Source organism: Verruconis gallopava (genome assembly GCF_000836295.1).
Source record: "Verruconis gallopava strain CBS 43764 unplaced genomic scaffold supercont1.5, whole genome shotgun sequence".
Taxonomy (NCBI): Eukaryota; Fungi; Ascomycota; class Dothideomycetes; order Venturiales; family Sympoventuriaceae; genus Verruconis; species Verruconis gallopava.
The window spans coordinates 38,353-54,550 of NW_015622141.1; the positions used below are offsets into that span (position 1 = coordinate 38,353).

Genomic DNA, 16,198 nt, shown 5'->3' on the forward strand with positions numbered 1-16,198 from the left:
TTGTGTGGTTTGAAAAGGTAAGAAGTGTATATGGATATGTCCGGTTCGTACTCAAGTATAAATATTGCGTTTGGAAAGCAGACAATGTAGAAAGTGATGTTGGAGGAAAACGAGGGTGTCGTTCAGCCAGGCTGGACAGAGAGACTGCACACAAAGGTAGTTCTACAGCTTGAGCACGGACGTTTTGCACGAGGCTGAGGGCTGTTCGTGCTGTTCCACATCACACACAACCTTCGCTGGGGTTAAGAGGCCTGCGCAGCACCTTGTGACCCTCGCCTGAGTTTTGACAAGCATCACTTAGGCTCTTTGCTGGAGCAGCTGTCGAATTTAAAAGGTGAACTGGGGCTCTGCGCGAGATCGATTGGGACCTTATGGGTTCTAACCTTCCTGTCGTGATCCCCCCCACATGTAACGTGACGCGACCGCGGCGTCAGGATTCAGCCTGATCAGTGAGCAACGCAGAGAAAATTTCTTTGACACGGGCTCCAATCCAAATCTACTCCAAACCGTCGCATGTAGTCTTTTTTCTTAAGTCTTTTCGACCGAGTGTGCCATGGACGACGTGGCCGACTCTGTCTACGACTCTGATAACGACGATGACTACAGTGCGGATGAAGATGAGATTGAGAATCGTAGGCTGGTCATATCTATAGATTTTGGCACGACGTATACGGGTTGGTAGAAAGCCAATTTCTAGAGCCCGCTATTGACTGACGCTGCAGGCATCGCGTTCGCTACTCCGCTCGGGAGCTCGTCAAAACTCAACGATATCGACATCGTGCTAGACTGGGGAGAGAATATGGGCAACATGGACAAAGTTCCTAGCGTCATCTCCTACTCAAACAAGTCGAAGGATGGCAATGAGGCGAACTGGGGGAAGGATTTAGCCCCGGGTGCTGTCGCTATGAAGCACATGAAGCTGCGACTCCAAGCTCATAGCGTGAGCAACGAGCTCGAATTTTTACTTCAATTCCTGGATGGAACTCGGAACCTGGATTTTGCTCACATCAAGGATTCTAAAGGCATGCCGGAATATACGGCTAAAGCTCCGGAGGACATCACGTCGGATTACTTGGCGAAAGTTTTCGAACATGTCCTGCAGACTGTAAATGGGTTTTCAAAAACAGTCAGAGAGACGATACCGACAGATATTGTCATCACCATTCCTGTGGTATGGATAGGTATCTGTTTCATGGATGATTGCACTCTTAACGATGCTCACAGGATTGGGGCTATGATGCAATGAACAGCACGTATCGTGCTGTCACCAAAGCAGGTTTTAACGAGAAGACATTCCCAAAACTCGAAGATGTCATGTTTGTGACCGAGCCTGAGGCGGCGGCAATCTATACCGCGAGGTATTATGAGGAGCTCAACGAGCAATTCCTCAAGGTATGTTGCACGATTGTCCAGTGATAGATGTGCGCTTAGGATAGAATCCACAGGAAGATGAATGTTTCATTCTGGTGGACGCTGGCGGCGGTACTGTTGACATAGTCTCGTACCAGGTCAAGCGTCTGCGGCCTTTAGAGCTTGTGCCAGTAGGTGTGCCAACAGGAGCCAGATGTGGTGCCATCTTCGTAGACCAGGCCTTCAACATGTGGTTGCGCCATCTGTTGACGGATAGATACTACCTTGAACTGGATCCGGACGCAGATCTAAACAACATATACGGCATCCAAAGTCATCACATTCGTGAGATTATGGATGAATTCGACATCATCAAAAAGTATTTTCACCAGGAGAGCGGAGACATGTTTATGGACCTGCCTCGATCGTCTCCCTTGAGAAATCTTACGCTTGAGAATCGGGTTGACTGCGGACAAATCACCATAAAAAATGAAACGATGCGAGACTTTTTCAATCCATGCGTAGACGAGATCATCGAGATGATAAAGCTCCACATCCGGGAGATTGAAAGTCATGGTTCACGCGCCAAGAACCTCTTCCTCATTGGTGGTTTCGGGGAATCCAAATTTCTGCAAGAAGAGATACGTGACTCATTACGGATGCGCTCAGAAATAGCGTTGCGTATGCCCGAAACGTCGTGGACGGCGGTTGCCCGTGGTGGTGTCATCTGTGGCGTTGAGAAGAAGCATCTGAAGACACTTGTTCGAACGTCGAGAAGTCAAAAAAGTTACGGTATCGCCGTTGATGAAAGCTTCTCGTATGCAAACGACGCGCGTGATCTTGACACCAACCGACTCACCGGTAAAAGGGTGGCAAGAAACCAGATGAAATGGCTTATCAACAAAGGTGATCTTATTTTGAACACCACGCCAACAATCAAAGAGCATAAATTCGTGAAACGGTTCGTCGATCACGAGGCTGGGAGCAAAAAAGGTAGCGTTGTAATCTATAGTTGGCCGGACGATAAGCATCGGCCCACCCGGCTATCGAATGCGCACAGAGGTACTGTCTTCTGAATCTTTAACCTGGAGATTTTCTGACGTCAGTTGACAGAGCTCATGATAGAAGAGGTGCTTAATTATGACCTTTCTTCCTTAAGGCATTCTGACTTCACGCTTCGACGTGGTCCAAGTCCAAACTGCGACCACTATGTTGCAACGATCAATCTCCGATTGAGTTTGACGAGGACAGGTCTAAAATCCGAGCTCTTGTTCAAGGGTGAGCCGCTGCCAGCGGTGAGCACAGGATCGCCGCCCATGCAGAGCACCATAGCGGACATGCACGGCGTAGGTGTCACTCCAGACAGGACTGGTCTGGGACGAGGTAGCTCATTTACCAGGAGAAGCGAACGAAGGAGGTTAAATGTGAGCGATCCAGACTTTGAGCACTGGGGGCGTTTAAGTTGATACTCCTGTTTCGAGCAAGACTTTTGTAGAAAATCGTGTGCATAAATGGATTGTATGTAGTGGAGAGCCAGTCAGCTGTGGCAGCGGGTGTGTGGTGTCTCCCCTGTTTTGGGATGAATCACGACGCCATGGCACGCGCAACGGCAAGGAATTTCAGTCCTGTGTATCTTTGTGCGGAGCAAGTCCAGGGGCATGGGTAAAGACGTGTCGCAATGTCGCCTTTCGATTTCAATCTATGCTCATCTTTTCCAGTACGAAAGAGAACATAGAAAAGGGTGAGTGGGTAGCCGGGTGGAAAGGCACCGAACGTTTTCTGTTTTCGAAGTCAATCGGTGGCGGCGTCCTTGATACCCATCGAGACTCGGTAGGCTTTTCGATGCTCCATCGGAAAAAAAGAAAACAGGAAAGAAAGAGATGTGGGAAAAAACTGGAGCGGGACCCAAGAGGTCGTGTTCGGAAGATGAATAGATTGTACACTATATACCGAGCACGTGACAGAACCAAAAATCAGATCTATAGCTTGCTGTCTGGAACGTACAGACTCTGCTTCGCGGCCAAGGTCTCTACGGCCTCCTTTTCGATGCGCTTGAGGAGCTCTTCACAAGTGGGAATGTCGTGGATCAGGCCGATGACTTGGCCAGCGGTCCACACCTGTTCGTTTTGCACGATTAGCACATGTCGTCGGCACGCGGGTGGAAGGGGGAGGAAAAAGAGAGATTCGTCTTACGCCATAATCCTTGTCGCCGTTGATGAAGACCTGGCGACCCCTCTGGCCAGAGACGTACTGACCAATGCCCGACTTGGCAAAATCTCCCGTCGTGTCGGCCTTCTCGATGGCGACGGCCTGCTTGGCGACCTTGTTCGAGAACAGGCGGGAGGTGTTCCTCCACTTCCTCATGACGAGCTCGGTGTCGGTCTCTTCGGCCTCCGTGATGGCCTTCTTGATGTTGATGTGGATGGGGGCCTCGACGGTGCACATGAACCGGGTGCCCATGTTGATGCCCTCGGCGCCGAGCGCAAGCGCGGCGGCGAGGCCCTGGCCATCGGCGAAGCCGCCAGAGGCGATGAAGGGCACGCTGAGGGACTGGCGGGCGCGAGAGAGGAGGATGAAGTTGGTGATGTCGGACTCGCCGACGTGGCCGGCGCACTCGAAGCCGTCGATGGAGAGGAAGTCGACGCCGAGCTTGACGGCGGACTGGGCGTGGCGGATGGTGGTGCACTTGTGCAGGATGATGACGCCGGCGGCCTTAAGCTGCTTGATAACGGGGCCGGGCGAGTTGCCGGCCGTCTCGACGATCTTGACGCCCTCCTCAACCACGACGCGCGCGTACGCACCGTAGTCTGGCGGCACCATGGCCGGCAGGAGCGTGATGTTGACGCCGAACGGCTTGTTGGTCATGGTCCGGCATCGTCGAATCTCTTTGCGGAGGTCTTCGGGCGTGGGCTGCGTCAGGGCCGTGAGCTGCGCGTCGCACAAGTCAGCAAAACGGTGCTTCGTCCTCGACGGTGCCGATGGAGGGCGTGGAGGCGTACGATACCCAGGCCGCCGGCGTTGGAGACGGCCGCTGCCAGCTCGGCGTACCCAACCCATTGCATGCCACCCTGCACGACGGGGACTGTTGTTCGGCGTTCGTCTGTCAGCACGCATTCTTGTTGTCCAGACCAGCGGCCGGGTCATCGCCGAACACGGCCCGACGTACCTCTGATCCCCAGCTTGCGCGTCAGCGCAGTGTTGAAAGGCATCCTGGACCGGATCTATTCCTGTTCTTCTCACGCAAACAGCAGCACGACGGGAGGGAAAAAAGAAGGAAGACAACGACGGGACGAGCTGGTCTGGGGGTATCAGAAAGCCACAGGGACAAAGAGAGGTTAACAAAACGAAGAAAAGAGGGCGCAAAGGGGTCAGACGGCCGTTATGTACGGAGATTTCAGCATTGCCGGTTCCACTGCGCGGAGCCCTCGCTTGTTGCGTGCTCTCGGGAATCGCAGGTTGTGCTGGGTGCTGGTGCTGGTGCTGGCGGGTGGTGCGATGTGGGGTGTTGCCGAGGTCTACCGCTTCTGTCTGGGGCTCACTAATCCCACGGGCGGAGCGTCAGGCTGATCCGCGGCCGAGTCAGCTGGAGCGAGCCCATCCAGCGCGTCTCCTGCGCGCGGACAGACGACACGACACAAGACGAGGCTCGACAGCACTCGACAGCAGGACGACCGCTCGGCCTCAGCCTGCCGCCGTGCATCCACGTCGACTGGCCTCCGGTCCTGCGACACGCACTCCCGCCGGCCGCGTCCCACGTCGGCGGTCGCTCCTCGGCACCGCGGTCGAGCCCGCGCCGCTGATTGGGCCCCGACGCCGTTCACAGTCCTCGCGGGCGGCGGCGGGCTGGCGGCTCCGCTGCGCTCGAGACAAGCCGCCCCACGGCATCTCGCATCGAGCAGAGTCGCGCGACCACGCGTGTTTTCTGTGCACCGTCAAGAGTCTCCCTCGGCTCGCCGCTGTCCTGCTTACCGTGCGTGCTTCCACGCGTTGAGACCGTCTTTGCTTGGGCCACGTCTGGACCCAGACCGGACAGCGAGACCAAAGGCACAAACAGCGGGGAGGTAATCCAGGATAACATGAAAAAAAAAAAAAAAAAATAGAAATAAAAAGCACATAGGAATCCTTCTCTCTTCCTTTCTTTCCTTCTTTGTTTCTTCAATTTCCCATCCCGGTACGTGCCCATAATGCCTCCCACACGTCACCGCTTTCCGGCATCGGTAACTGTGTGGTACTGTTCGAGCACGCGCGCATCACAGCACAGAGGACGTACATGTTATACACGGTTCAATTGCTTTTTCTACTCACGAAACGCAAGAGAAGAGTTCTATGCACACATACAGCAGCCAGGTTCTCCAATGGCAAAAGGTACTATTATACACGCAAGCACATTGCGACCCTCTCTTACCTTCCTCTCATTTCTCTCGCCTTCTCCTCTCTTGCTCTGACCTGTTCCTCGTACCGCCTCGCCTCGCTCAAGAACTTGGCGCTTCTCCCCTTGTCTCCTGCTTTGGTCTGGTTCGCCATCATGGTCTTGCCTTTCTCAGTGATGCCTTCGACCATGCTTCCCAAGCCCTTCCGAGCGTTCTTCAGCTCTCTCGTCACAAAGTTGCCGTCCTTGGGCGTTTCGACCGCTTGCGGCGACGAAGAAGACGCCCTGGGCGGTCCCGCAGCAAGAGTCTCGGCCGCGCTCGGCGCCTGATATCGCACGCCTGATTCGAAAACCGAACCGGACGTTTTCAACGGACGCGACGTGTTCAGATTGGCAAACGGGTTGTCCTTGAACGGGTTCTGCTGCGGAGCTGCTGCCTGTCCCGGCGTCGACTTGGAGCCCTCTCCGGACGCGGCCGTCAAGTTTGCAGCCGCACTCAAATTCAACGCCTTTCTTTGTCCCAACGGCTCCATTCCCATCATCTCCCTAAACTTTGCGTTTCTGAACAGCAGATTCTGGATCGTTCCAAACATGGTAGCCGTCAGGAAGGAGATCTGCAGGGCTGCAGATTGCCAAAACGTGAAGAGGAACATGAGTGCTGGGAAGACGTATAAGCCGAGCGGTCTTGTCATTTTGGCTACGGATGGATCGGCGGTAGCAGAGGCGTCAACTTGGGCCCACTACGTGACATGTCAGCATGCGTCGTACGAAGACGAGAAGAGGCCTCGAAAAAGATGTCAGAAACGCATACCCTCGCCATTAGATGCATTGTGACACCTAGTGCGATCGGTGTGATGAAGTACGGGTCCGGAAGAGTAAGATTCGTCAACCACGCGATACCACCGGTTTCAAAGCCCGGCACAGGCAGCGCAGCCATAGCACGCGTAAGCTTGAACGCTCCAAAGCCAAATACACCCTGTGCGAAGACCGGAGCGAGCATCCAGCCCATGCTTACGCCATTCTTCCGTCTCACGATGGAGACCTGCTTGCTGGCTATCTGCGCCGCCAACTTGTCGCCAGAGACTTGGGCAGCCTGATACTCGGCCATGTAGTGCTGGAGTTGCGGGTGAAGTCTCTGCAGCTTGGCCTGCTGGTTGGACATGCGGTAGAAAGGATAGATCATGAGAAGACGCATCGCAATGGCGGAAAGGATGATGGTGCCGTACCAGGGAGTACCTGCGTACACGTGGATATGCTCGACGACCCATTCAACACATGACGTAGGCCCCCAGCCGTAGTCAAGGCCAAGTTGCTTCAGTTGGCCGATCTGGGTGATGTTGTCAAGAAGGACAGGGTTGATTGAAGCCGCCTCCGCTGCTGCATCTGCCGTTTCTGTCGAACCCGTCACCGCTCGTGCTGCCTCTTCCAACGATGACTGCGCCTGTGCCGACGCTGCGCCTGCGGCATCCTGTATCGATGATGCGAAGGATTGTGCGGTTTCCGATGGCGTTGATGCGGCCGACGGTGCAGGAGCAGAGGAGGGGCCGTCTGGTATCCCTTCGGGGACCGGCTGTTGCGATGACTTGCTGCTGCTGCTGGAGAACGGCCACAGACTCAGGTTCGCCCTGCCACTTGCAAGCACGTATCCCGTGACAGGCAGAGCTGCCCGAGGCACAGCATTGGCTCTCACGCCGTGCTGCCTCACCAGCGACGATGTGGACGTCAGCTGCAATTGCGGCCCTGTCAGCAGTTTGCGGAGGGAACAGCGTTCACGCGAACAAAAACTCACCGTCCGCACGTTGATTCTGGCAGCAATTGGCTGTCTCGAGATGCCACTCGCAAGGCGGCCAGTGGCCCAGATGCCTCTGCTGGGAGGCATCGCTGCGTTTCTCGATGCCGCGTGAGATAGATATGCGTCTATGCGGAGCCCGTTCGAGGTCGGACGACGCGAACGAATTTCGAGGTCGGACGAGAAAAAGAACAGCGCCGTAATTTTGCGTGAAACAAATTACCGTATCGTTTCTCCCGTTCGGGCGACGTTTGTTCTCCGCAAGGCGCGCTAGTGCTCTTTTCGGAAATATGCGCGGCCGCTTCGGCTCCGTCCAGCCTCGTCCGCAAGGCTAAGCTCGTCTTAAGAGGACATGCTGCGGTCGAAGCGCAACCTCCGTTTGCACGAGCGGCTATGCTTTGAGGACGGCGAGGTGACACGCAGCTGTGTCGTTGCTGTTGGAATACCGGGTGCATGGCGTCTCGATCTCATGACGGCGCTGAATTGAAGTTGACTTTGGACAGGGGTTAGTGTACCACACGGGAGGGGGTACACGTGCTATCCCCCAGGCTACGTGTGAGGCAATCGAACGTGATGGAAAGCCTGAAGATACAGACCGCCACAGCCTTTTGCTCGGTGATGGGACGGAAGGCGAACGGGCACGAAGTTGACAGCTTGGTTCATCAAATGAAAAGGACTTCCATTTACTTCATTCTTGACCTGGAAAGTACCTTCGTACATGTTCAGATGACTCTTTCATTCAAGCTAGTCGTCAGAGAGGCTTCCTCGTCCAAGCCAAATAAAGAGGAGCAGCGCTGTGCATAGTCGAGCCAGTGTCCATTTTACTCCCTCAATGGTCTCCATTCACTTCTTCATCCGTACGTCTTTCATTTCTCCACCAAATACGGCCATCCGTTGGAGTCGATCTTCCAAGCCCCCTGGAAATTGATTCTAATAGTGCCTAGCGGATAGGCTCGCAAGCCGCCATCCTTATGCTGGACCCAGTACAGGTCCGTCGGCTTGCCTTTGGGTTCTATGGCCTTTGCTTCCTCGTCACCACTGCAGTGTGCTCTTTCCGCGCCTTTCGCTTCCTTCCCCATCTGGCGCTCGCACTGCTCACGTTCCTTCCACCCATCCGCTTGGACCTCGTCTCTAGTGCGGCCGTACCATGGATATGTACCGTCGCGCAGACGTCTGCCATTGTATGAGGATGCTGCTAGCATCGGCGGCTGGCTAGGTGTGTAATAATAACATCCATCAACTTGGTAATATTTTGGAATTGGTTGTTGCATCAGACAATTGTAGCACAGCGGCTTCGTTTCAAATGAGCCTGGCCAACATGCCGGCAATGTAGAGGGGAGCGGCTGTGAGTAGTGTGAGTAGCACGGCTGAGACCCGTACGAATGGAACCATGGCACTTCATATATGGGGACGAGCCGATACTGAGGACGCAAGTCTGACGTTTGAAAGTTAGGAGGCGCGTTAGATGGCGCCGAACCCTCGCTACCGCTTGGCGTGGGTGCTCCTGAGCTGCGTGGTACGTACGTGAAGGTCGCTGCCTCGTTTGCAAAAGGCTGCGAAGTCTCGTTGGTCTGTTCTCTCGCTCGCTTTGCCATGGCTACTGTCTCTGAAACCTTGAACTTGACTTCGCGACTTAGAAGGGTGTTGATGAAACTCGATCACAGAGTGAAGCGCAACCGAGGGCATCGGAGTCGACAAAATATCGAGGCCTGGCCTCGTCATAGTCACTAGAACATGACAGTTTTGGAAGGAACGATAGTCAAGGACCAACGCTCTTACCTCCTTGGGCACTCACTTGTCGACACTGAGGTCGTCAAGCCCACACACTTTGATTGATTTCTTCGACCGATTCTGACCAACTCCGGTTCAATCTAGCCATCGAGGGGATGACCTCGCCACATCCGTCGAGCTCTAGCTTTCTGAGTAGCTGGCACCTTGGTTTGCGCGTTTAGAGCCATGGAGGCGTCATGGGCGACAGATGTCACACGCCTCCAGTTGCACGAGGCATCGCAAGACAAGAGAGTTACCCGCTGACGCAACGGGCAGACAAAAGATAGGATGCTCACTTGCTATAGCCGTGTCCAAGCAACAGCGACGACGAAGCACGATATGAAAGTCAAAATTAGGCATCTTAAAGCTACTTCTGCGTGTGCCTTTTGCTCGAAAATACTCCTTTGTAGGTCATCTAGTATGACTCCGGGTTAACTGGTCTTCAGCTCCGCATACCACCACTGAACATTTCGTTCTGCCTGCTCTCATCAGAAAGTCAGCAGTTTGTGTACGTGGTATTGCTTCAGATACTTGGTAGAAAATGCAATGGCCCGATTGTCATTCGAGATGCAGTTCTATCAAGATGGCATATGGACTTGTCAGCTTGAATTGCTTGAAAATTTCTTTCTAACGAAGCCTGGTGACCGGGAACTACGTTGATGTTATCACTGCAATAGCTATCAGGATAATCAGCAAAAAAAAAAAAAGAAATCGGAAAATGATCTGTCGCAAGTACGCTTCAACTCGAGAGTAAAAATTAGGGGTTCACTTTACTAGGACTTATTTCAGTGATATTTACGGTCTTGCTCCAGAAGATACGGTGCCTTGAAATGTGAATCGGCTTGAGGGAAATATCTCCCAGTAATCTCTCTGTCCCTGCGTACAAGATTTCGGTTGACCTACATGGCTATACACACAAATTATAGCAGCACCTTTCCGTAGCCACCGCAATACTAGCCACATAGTCAAGTACGAGGTCCAGGGAAGACTCAGATTTTTAACACGCGTTGGACGGACCGAGTCCTTAGTACAACGGACTTACCGGCATTTTGTCGCTCGCGACACCACACAGAACGATGCGTGCAGAGTGAGTCCGAGCAGTAAATCTTCTAACCAAGCATCTAGAACCGTATACACTGACAAAGCATCTTTCTTATGGATACGGCGTAAAAGAGGGTATAGAGAGGAGACCAAGGTGATATTATTAAGGATGGCGGAATTGAGCGCGGCAAGTCCCACCCAACTTTGCCGATTTAGGGTCGCGAGGTTGGTCAACAGAGCGGATGATCCGAAAACCATCTACGCCTTGTGGATCCCTTGATGCAATATAGATCGAGAAAATCTAGCCGGTTTAGAAATGGCGATAAGAAAAAGTTCTTGGTTATCTGAAATGGCTTCCGCTGAAAATCTCGTTTTTCATTTCCATTCCGCGCATTGCATCTCTGTCACTACGGACGACAGACATTTCTGCGATGGAAGAATTAGGCGAAGACATCGAAAAGCTTGACCAAACCTCAAAAAACTCTTCATCGCCTGGGACACCAACTGTGAACGCCCGAGATGCTGTCGATGAATTGCACCACGTTGAAACGGGCAAAGTTAAAGAGCACGATGGCGAGAACATACAGCTTGAGAAGACTAAGTCTCTCGCTGAAACTATGTCTTTGCCTCACGAGATAGCGTTCATTGCAATTGTATGCATGGCGCAATTTTTCACCCGTATGTTGCACCATTGCTCTCTACCAAGTCTGTCATGTATACTAACCTGTGCCTTTAGAAGCTGCCCTTGGTCAAGCGGTCTCGATCATTAACGTTATAGGCGAGTCCTTCAACATCACCAGCCCTGGCATCCTATCTTGGCTACTCGCTGGCTACTCTCTTACTGTCGGAACCTTCATTTTAATCTCCGGTCGTCTCGGCGATCTCTTCGGATACAAGCGCCTCCTTCTCATCGGCTTCTCCTGGTTTGCTCTCTGGTCCATGGTCGCCGGTCTTGCCGTCTACTCAAACTCAGTCCTCTTCATATTTGCGCGTGTCCTACAGGGCATTGGCCCCGCGATCGTGCTCCCCAATGGAGTCGCAATCTTCGGAGCCATGTATGCGCCAGGGCCAAGAAAGGCTATGGTCTTCTCCATCTTTGGTGCATGTGCGCCCAATGGCAGCGTTGCCGGTTCAGCCATGGCTGGTGTGTTTGCATTAACATGGTGGCCATGGGCATTTTGGAGCGAGGCAATCGCATTGATCTTCATCACGGTCTCCGCATATTTCGTCATACCAGAACCTCCAAAGAAGAAGGAAGCAACCACGTTAACACTATGGGAAAAGATGGAGCACATTGACCCTTTTGGGTCCGTCACTGGTGTCACCGCTCTCGTTCTTATCAATTTCGCGTGGAACCAGGCTCCGGTCGTCGGGTGGCAAGAAGCATATGTCTACATCTGCCTTATCCTTGGATTTATCTTCTTGGGTTTATTCTTCTTTGTTGAGTTTCGCATCTCAAAATATCCGCTCATCCCATTCGAAGCTTTTACTGCCGACGTGGCATATGTCCTCGGCGCCATAGTTTGCGCATGGGGCACTTTCGGCATTTGGTTCTTTTATACATGGTTATTCTTTCTGAATCTAAGGCATGCGTCGCCGCTCCTGACCACCGCATACATGTCGCCCGTCTGCCCGTCTGGAGCGATTGCAGCATTGTGTACCGGTTGGATGCTGGGACGCTTCCGCGCAGGCGTTGTGATGACGATGTCCCTTGCCGCTTTCTTGATTGGTACAATTCTCATGATGACTGCTCCAGTCGACCAAACGTACTGGGCGCAAACCTTCGTCGCCGCAATTATAACGCCTTGGGGCATGGATATGTCCTTCCCTGCGGCAACACTAATTCTCAGCAATGCAGTCAAAAAAGAACATCAGGGCATTGCCGCCAGTCTCGTAAACACGTTGGTTAACTACAGCATCTCCATAGCGCTAGGCTTTGCTGGTACAGTGGAAGTACATGTGAATCATGGCGGCCGCTCACCCGACGATCTGCTCCTGGGTTATCGTGGAGCTTGGTACATTGCCACTGGTCTTGCAAGTCTCGGACTTGCGATCAGTATACTTTTCCTGGCACGAAGTCATTGGCACGATTACAGGCAGTCAAAACAAAGTCATGTTTAGGTAGTGACTTAAAGTTTGAAGACACAAAATGGCGAGCGAAGCTTATACTTAAGTAGTACTCTTTTCTCTTCTCCAGAATTGAACACTGGAGAGAATGCAGCCCCAAAAGAGAAAAATATACATAATGCAAAGGCCTTTTGCACATTTTTCTGTAAATCTCTTGTACGATGGTTCGCATTTGTCATTCGAGAGTCCTAACATAGTCAAGACTCTGGCATATCCTGTCGGCAATTTTGCCAAACGTCTGGGCTACCATTATGTCGATTTAGTCGATCACACAGTAAAGAGTTCGCTGCCACGCCAGAGCAAAGGAGCAGATCACTGTGATACTTTAGTATCTTCTGTTTAATTTAACAAAACCAGGACTAAGTAATTCAATGGGGGTCAGCAGGAAACAGTTAAAAACCTGCCGCCCGATGGTCTTCTTGCGCGAGAGTTTTCTATCGCCACAAGATAAGAGAGCCGGAAACGATGGACTCTAGGAGTTTCTGTCGGTTTGCAACGCGAAAAGGGATGCACGTGGCGAATTTCCATTGACATCAATAGATCATGCACGCTTTATGTTGACACGTGCAACTTTGTCGAGAGCTCATTGTGACCATTGGATGCCTACACCGCCTGACTGTGCTTCAGGCAGCATACCTTGAGGCGCGCAGTTTATTCTGTCTCATTAGCAAGCCCCACCACCCCGCCTTCATCGTTGATACCATCATCACCCCCAGTCTGCGTCTTCATCTGTCAGGCATTCGCAAAATATACCTGGCACGTACACACATTCTTTTTCCGTGCCAACCGTCACATATTTCACAGGTTTACGGATGAGGAGTCAAGCACAAAATCAACTCGCGTCTCTCAATATCGTAGAATAAGCGCAAACAATGCCAAAGCGCAAAAGAACAATGTTCTCAAGTCACCAGCTCAAGCGCCGGAAGGTAACCAGATCAGGTTTGATAGAACAACCGATTGCTAGAACCTACCCGGAAAATTCCTTTTTGGGTCTCCCAGCGGAGCTACGGATTGCAATCTTCTTCCACGTCTTTCACACGGAGCCAGGAAAGGACAAAGATCTCCAAGTCCTCTTGACATGCCGCCGGTTCTACCACGACGCGTATGCCTTGGCTTATCTGGGCTGTGTCCTCAAGATCAACGGATTCGAAACCACCGATCAGATAAGTGCCAGGATGTTGTCACTGCGGAAACTATCTCCCTACTTCAGATCTAGCATCAAAACCATCCAGTTTTGGCATTACAAAGACATCGGCGCAATCCTCAGATCGGGTATTTTCCAGCCTACACGCCTCATCGACATGTGCCCCATGTATGGCATACTGTCAGACTTAATATTAAGAGTTCTCTATGACCTTGCATGTAGTAATTCGAGCTCAAAGGTGGATTATATCCTTTCATGTTGGTACATGAGGCCCGTGCCTATAATTGGACGCAGCGAAATTGAGAGTGCTCGCAACAGGATCGTCTCTGACAGTGGATGGAAGAAGAAGCTTATGCACGGCATTATGAAGCGATATGAGGAGATTCGGGTCGGAGAGATATGCGAGAGGGGAGTCCACGTGTCTCTTGGAATAGAGGCAACAAGGCTTGACGGATCGCATCTTCAGTTTCGAGTGATGACAGACGACGTGTCAGTCCTATGATTTTGATTTTCCATCTCTTTAATTCGCGCTTTTGTGATATTGCGCCCACTTGCAGGCCAATCCCAAGGGAGGTTGTACGTGTGGAGTATGTGCACCGAAAGCTTGCAAGCTGCGAGTTTGTAATCCGAGTCAAAAAAAAAACAAAAAACAAAATTGTAAAGTTAGAAGAAGAATTGAAAGGTACTTGAATGACCAAGAAATGGCGCAGATCACGTTGCTGTCTGCTGTAGATTCTTTCGAGCGCATAGTGAGCGAATCAATGCCGTCGCCTCTTTACGTGAGGTGACTGATTGTTGTCGGTAGGCTCGAAATCAACGTAGCAGGGTGACATGTAAATAGCACGCAATCGTCTTGGTTTCACCAGTTCCGTTCTCGTCAGAAGTCAAGCTCGTCGTTGAGGCGTTTCACGACCCAGTGAAAAGGTCGCATCTCCAAAATCTTGCCTGTCCGGCGGTCCACCTTTGACGTGCTGGACAGAAGTGTTGTCGATCTCTCTTTTGCCATCTTTAGGACAGTCAGATTCCACGTCGAGAGTGCCACAACATTCGTCACCGGTCTCCAGCACGTTTGGTTGTTTGGACGTTCGATTTGCTGAAGAAGCTTGCCATTTCCCCAGCACAGGTCAGGAAGTCTGGAAACCCTGGTAATTTTCCGCGTAGGGATGGGAGGACCAGGCGACGGATAGAGTGTTGACATTCGAAGCCAACGTGTTTGCCAGAACTCCCGGATCGGCATCCTCCGGCGGTTGTGCCATGTAGAGACACTACTCTCTACGGAATTGGTCGAGAACCTGCTTGAGAGAGGGCACGATCACGCGAGGAGCGCATTTGGCGTATCTATCTCAGGGTCTGGACGGTCTGGCCCTTTCTTTCGGCCTTTTTGTTTTTGGCGAGGAGCATGTAGGAAGGAAGCTTTCTTCAAGAATCGTCGTTCGATATTCATGACTGCGTTTACCTACATCTGTGAGCGCTTCTTGGCCCGACGTTCACCCGCCATCCGAGATTCGTACGGCCAGTAGCAATCGCCATCGTGCTCGACCAAGCCGGTCGAAGAATACACTTGAAGCTGCTACCATTCTGAACTCTCATCCTCATAGGCTTGTAGTGCGTGCCTCCATCTTCTCGCGCATCTACGGAGCGTAGAGAGGGAGCAGACGCGATTTTGGAACGTAAGGCTAGGCGATCAAAGTGGCACGGGACGCTGAGGACAGTGGTTAGACTCCATTCCGCACGCTTCCGTCTCGTCTTCCACGACCAGTTCGCGTTCTTCACGTCGGATGGGTTCCATCATGGACGGACATGGACAGATGGGATCCAGCTGTACTCTGAGCCGAGGCGTGAGTCGTACGAGCGCAAGAAAGATGCCATCCTCGAAGAAAACACAGGCGTCCCGAGGTGGTCGACAGAGTATTAAAGCATGCCAAGGTCACGGCGCGAGACGGACAAACGGAGATCTGGTGTGACTGGCAAGCTCAGATGGCGGGCGGCAGAAGATTACAGTGCCAAAGGGCAGGAGCCGACACCGCCATGCTGGGCGAGTCCTGAAACCGAAGCTGAAACTACTGCAAGGCTGAGTTCGGCGGCGCAGGATGGTGGGCCAGAGGTGAGGACGTGCGGCCTCGATAAGCATCAGGTGGTCGAGGAGACGGGGGCGACGCAACGGCTGGCGCGTGGCGGTGGCAAGGTCCTTACTGCTGCTCGCACCCCGGGCTAGCAGAAAAGGACCTCGTTCCTTTCCACCGAGCGACAAACGCACGAATGGATGGATCTGGACGCGCAGCAGCGTGCATTGGCTGGATCGGGGAGGGCCAAAATTACTCCGGGCCGCAAGCGGTGGTTCGATGGTCGTTCACATGCGGAACCATCGCCGGCAGCGTGCTCGCGGCGGCAGCAGGCTCAGAGACGCGGACGCCTTTGCAGCGCCCAGCGACGACTCCGTCCCATCGCCACGCCGCGCACAAAGGGCTGCCGGGCGACGGCGACGGCGACGGCGACGGCGGCCAGGCAGCGCAACAGGCCGCGTTGGCGAAATAAAGTTAAGCTCGCACGCTGGCCACGGGCCGATGCACACCGAGCCAGCGCCCCCAAGCCGCCTCGGGCTGGGCGC

The 16,198-nt window shown here is 52.8% G+C and overlaps 8 protein-coding genes across 8 annotated transcripts; 4 read left to right on the forward strand and 4 right to left on the reverse strand.

The window, feature by feature from the left end:
* Nucleotides 1–553: 553 nt before the first annotated feature.
* Nucleotides 554–2,904, forward strand: PV09_01906 (uncharacterized protein; the record flags this gene model as incomplete). Its single annotated transcript, XM_016354864.1, has 5 exons — nt 554–674; nt 723–1,171; nt 1,225–1,392; nt 1,446–2,412; nt 2,464–2,904. 5 exons carry the CDS (start codon nt 554–556, stop codon nt 2,814–2,816), a joined length of 2,058 nt encoding a protein of 685 aa, XP_016216880.1. The 3' UTR covers nt 2,817–2,904.
* A 345-nt stretch (nt 2,905–3,249) lies between these two features.
* On the reverse strand, nt 3,250–4,833 carry PV09_01907 (uncharacterized protein). The gene is made up of 4 exons (XM_016354865.1): nt 4,517–4,833; nt 4,350–4,432; nt 3,544–4,278; nt 3,250–3,467 (listed from the first exon to the last, which is right to left on the reverse strand). Exons 1-4 carry the CDS (start codon nt 4,557–4,559, stop codon nt 3,330–3,332), a joined length of 999 nt encoding a protein of 332 aa, XP_016216881.1. The 5' UTR covers nt 4,560–4,833; the 3' UTR covers nt 3,250–3,329.
* Nucleotides 4,834–5,621: 788 nt separating this feature from the next.
* Nucleotides 5,622–7,676, reverse strand: PV09_01908 (uncharacterized protein). The gene is made up of 3 exons (XM_016354866.1): nt 7,509–7,676; nt 6,531–7,445; nt 5,622–6,459 (listed from the first exon to the last, which is right to left on the reverse strand). The coding sequence occupies exons 1-3, from the start codon at nt 7,596–7,598 to the stop codon at nt 5,752–5,754; spliced, it is 1,713 nt and encodes a 570-aa protein (XP_016216882.1). The 5' UTR covers nt 7,599–7,676; the 3' UTR covers nt 5,622–5,751.
* Nucleotides 7,677–8,374: 698 nt separating this feature from the next.
* On the reverse strand, nt 8,375–9,103 carry PV09_01909 (uncharacterized protein; the record flags this gene model as incomplete). Its single annotated transcript, XM_016354867.1, has 1 exon — nt 8,375–9,103. One exon carries the CDS (start codon nt 9,101–9,103, stop codon nt 8,375–8,377), a length of 729 nt encoding a protein of 242 aa, XP_016216883.1.
* Nucleotides 9,104–10,610: 1,507 nt separating this feature from the next.
* On the forward strand, nt 10,611–12,821 carry PV09_01910 (uncharacterized protein). The gene is made up of 2 exons (XM_016354868.1): nt 10,611–10,997; nt 11,056–12,821. Exons 1-2 carry the CDS (start codon nt 10,751–10,753, stop codon nt 12,438–12,440), a joined length of 1,632 nt encoding a protein of 543 aa, XP_016216884.1. The 5' UTR covers nt 10,611–10,750; the 3' UTR covers nt 12,441–12,821.
* A 314-nt stretch (nt 12,822–13,135) lies between these two features.
* PV09_01911 (uncharacterized protein) lies at nt 13,136–14,092 on the forward strand (the record flags this gene model as incomplete). Its single annotated transcript, XM_016354869.1, has 1 exon — nt 13,136–14,092. The coding sequence occupies exon 1, from the start codon at nt 13,319–13,321 to the stop codon at nt 14,090–14,092; it is 774 nt and encodes a 257-aa protein (XP_016216885.1). The 5' UTR covers nt 13,136–13,318.
* On the reverse strand, nt 13,375–15,666 carry PV09_01912 (uncharacterized protein). The gene has a single exon (XM_016354870.1). It carries the CDS (start codon nt 14,825–14,827, stop codon nt 14,468–14,470), a length of 360 nt encoding a protein of 119 aa, XP_016216886.1. The 5' UTR covers nt 14,828–15,666; the 3' UTR covers nt 13,375–14,467.
* On the forward strand, nt 15,509–15,805 carry PV09_01913 (uncharacterized protein; the record flags this gene model as incomplete). The annotated part of the gene is made up of 1 exon (XM_016354871.1): nt 15,509–15,805. One exon carries the CDS (start codon nt 15,509–15,511, stop codon nt 15,803–15,805), a length of 297 nt encoding a protein of 98 aa, XP_016216887.1.
* Nucleotides 15,806–16,198: the final 393 nt, after the last annotated feature.

Bases quoted from the DNA above. Each gene is read 5' to 3' on its own strand.
- PV09_01912 (XM_016354870.1), bottom strand. From the start codon at position 14,827: ATGCCGATCCGGGAGTTCTGGCAAACACGTTGGCTTCGAATGTCAACA.
- PV09_01908 (XM_016354866.1), bottom strand. From the start codon at position 7,598: ATGCCTCCCAGCAGAGGCATCTGGGCCACTGGCCGCCTTGCGAGTGGC. The intron at 7,446-7,508 runs GTGAGTTTTTGT...CCGCAATTGCAG, and splicing joins CCAGAATCAACGTGCGGACG to CTGACGTCCACATCGTCGCT. The intron at 6,460-6,530 runs GTATGCGTTTCT...CATGTCACGTAG, and splicing joins CAATGCATCTAATGGCGAGG to TGGGCCCAAGTTGACGCCTC.
- PV09_01910 (XM_016354868.1), top strand. From the start codon at position 10,751: ATGGAAGAATTAGGCGAAGACATCGAAAAGCTTGACCAAACCTCAAAA. The intron at 10,998-11,055 runs GTATGTTGCACC...CTGTGCCTTTAG, and splicing joins CATGGCGCAATTTTTCACCC to AAGCTGCCCTTGGTCAAGCG.
- PV09_01907 (XM_016354865.1), bottom strand. From the start codon at position 4,559: ATGCCTTTCAACACTGCGCTGACGCGCAAGCTGGGGATCAGAG. The intron at 4,279-4,349 runs GTACGCCTCCAC...TGCGACGCGCAG, and splicing joins ACGCCGGCGGCCTGGGTATC to CTCACGGCCCTGACGCAGCC. The intron at 3,468-3,543 runs GTAAGACGAATC...CAAAACGAACAG, and splicing joins ACGGCGACAAGGATTATGGC to GTGTGGACCGCTGGCCAAGT.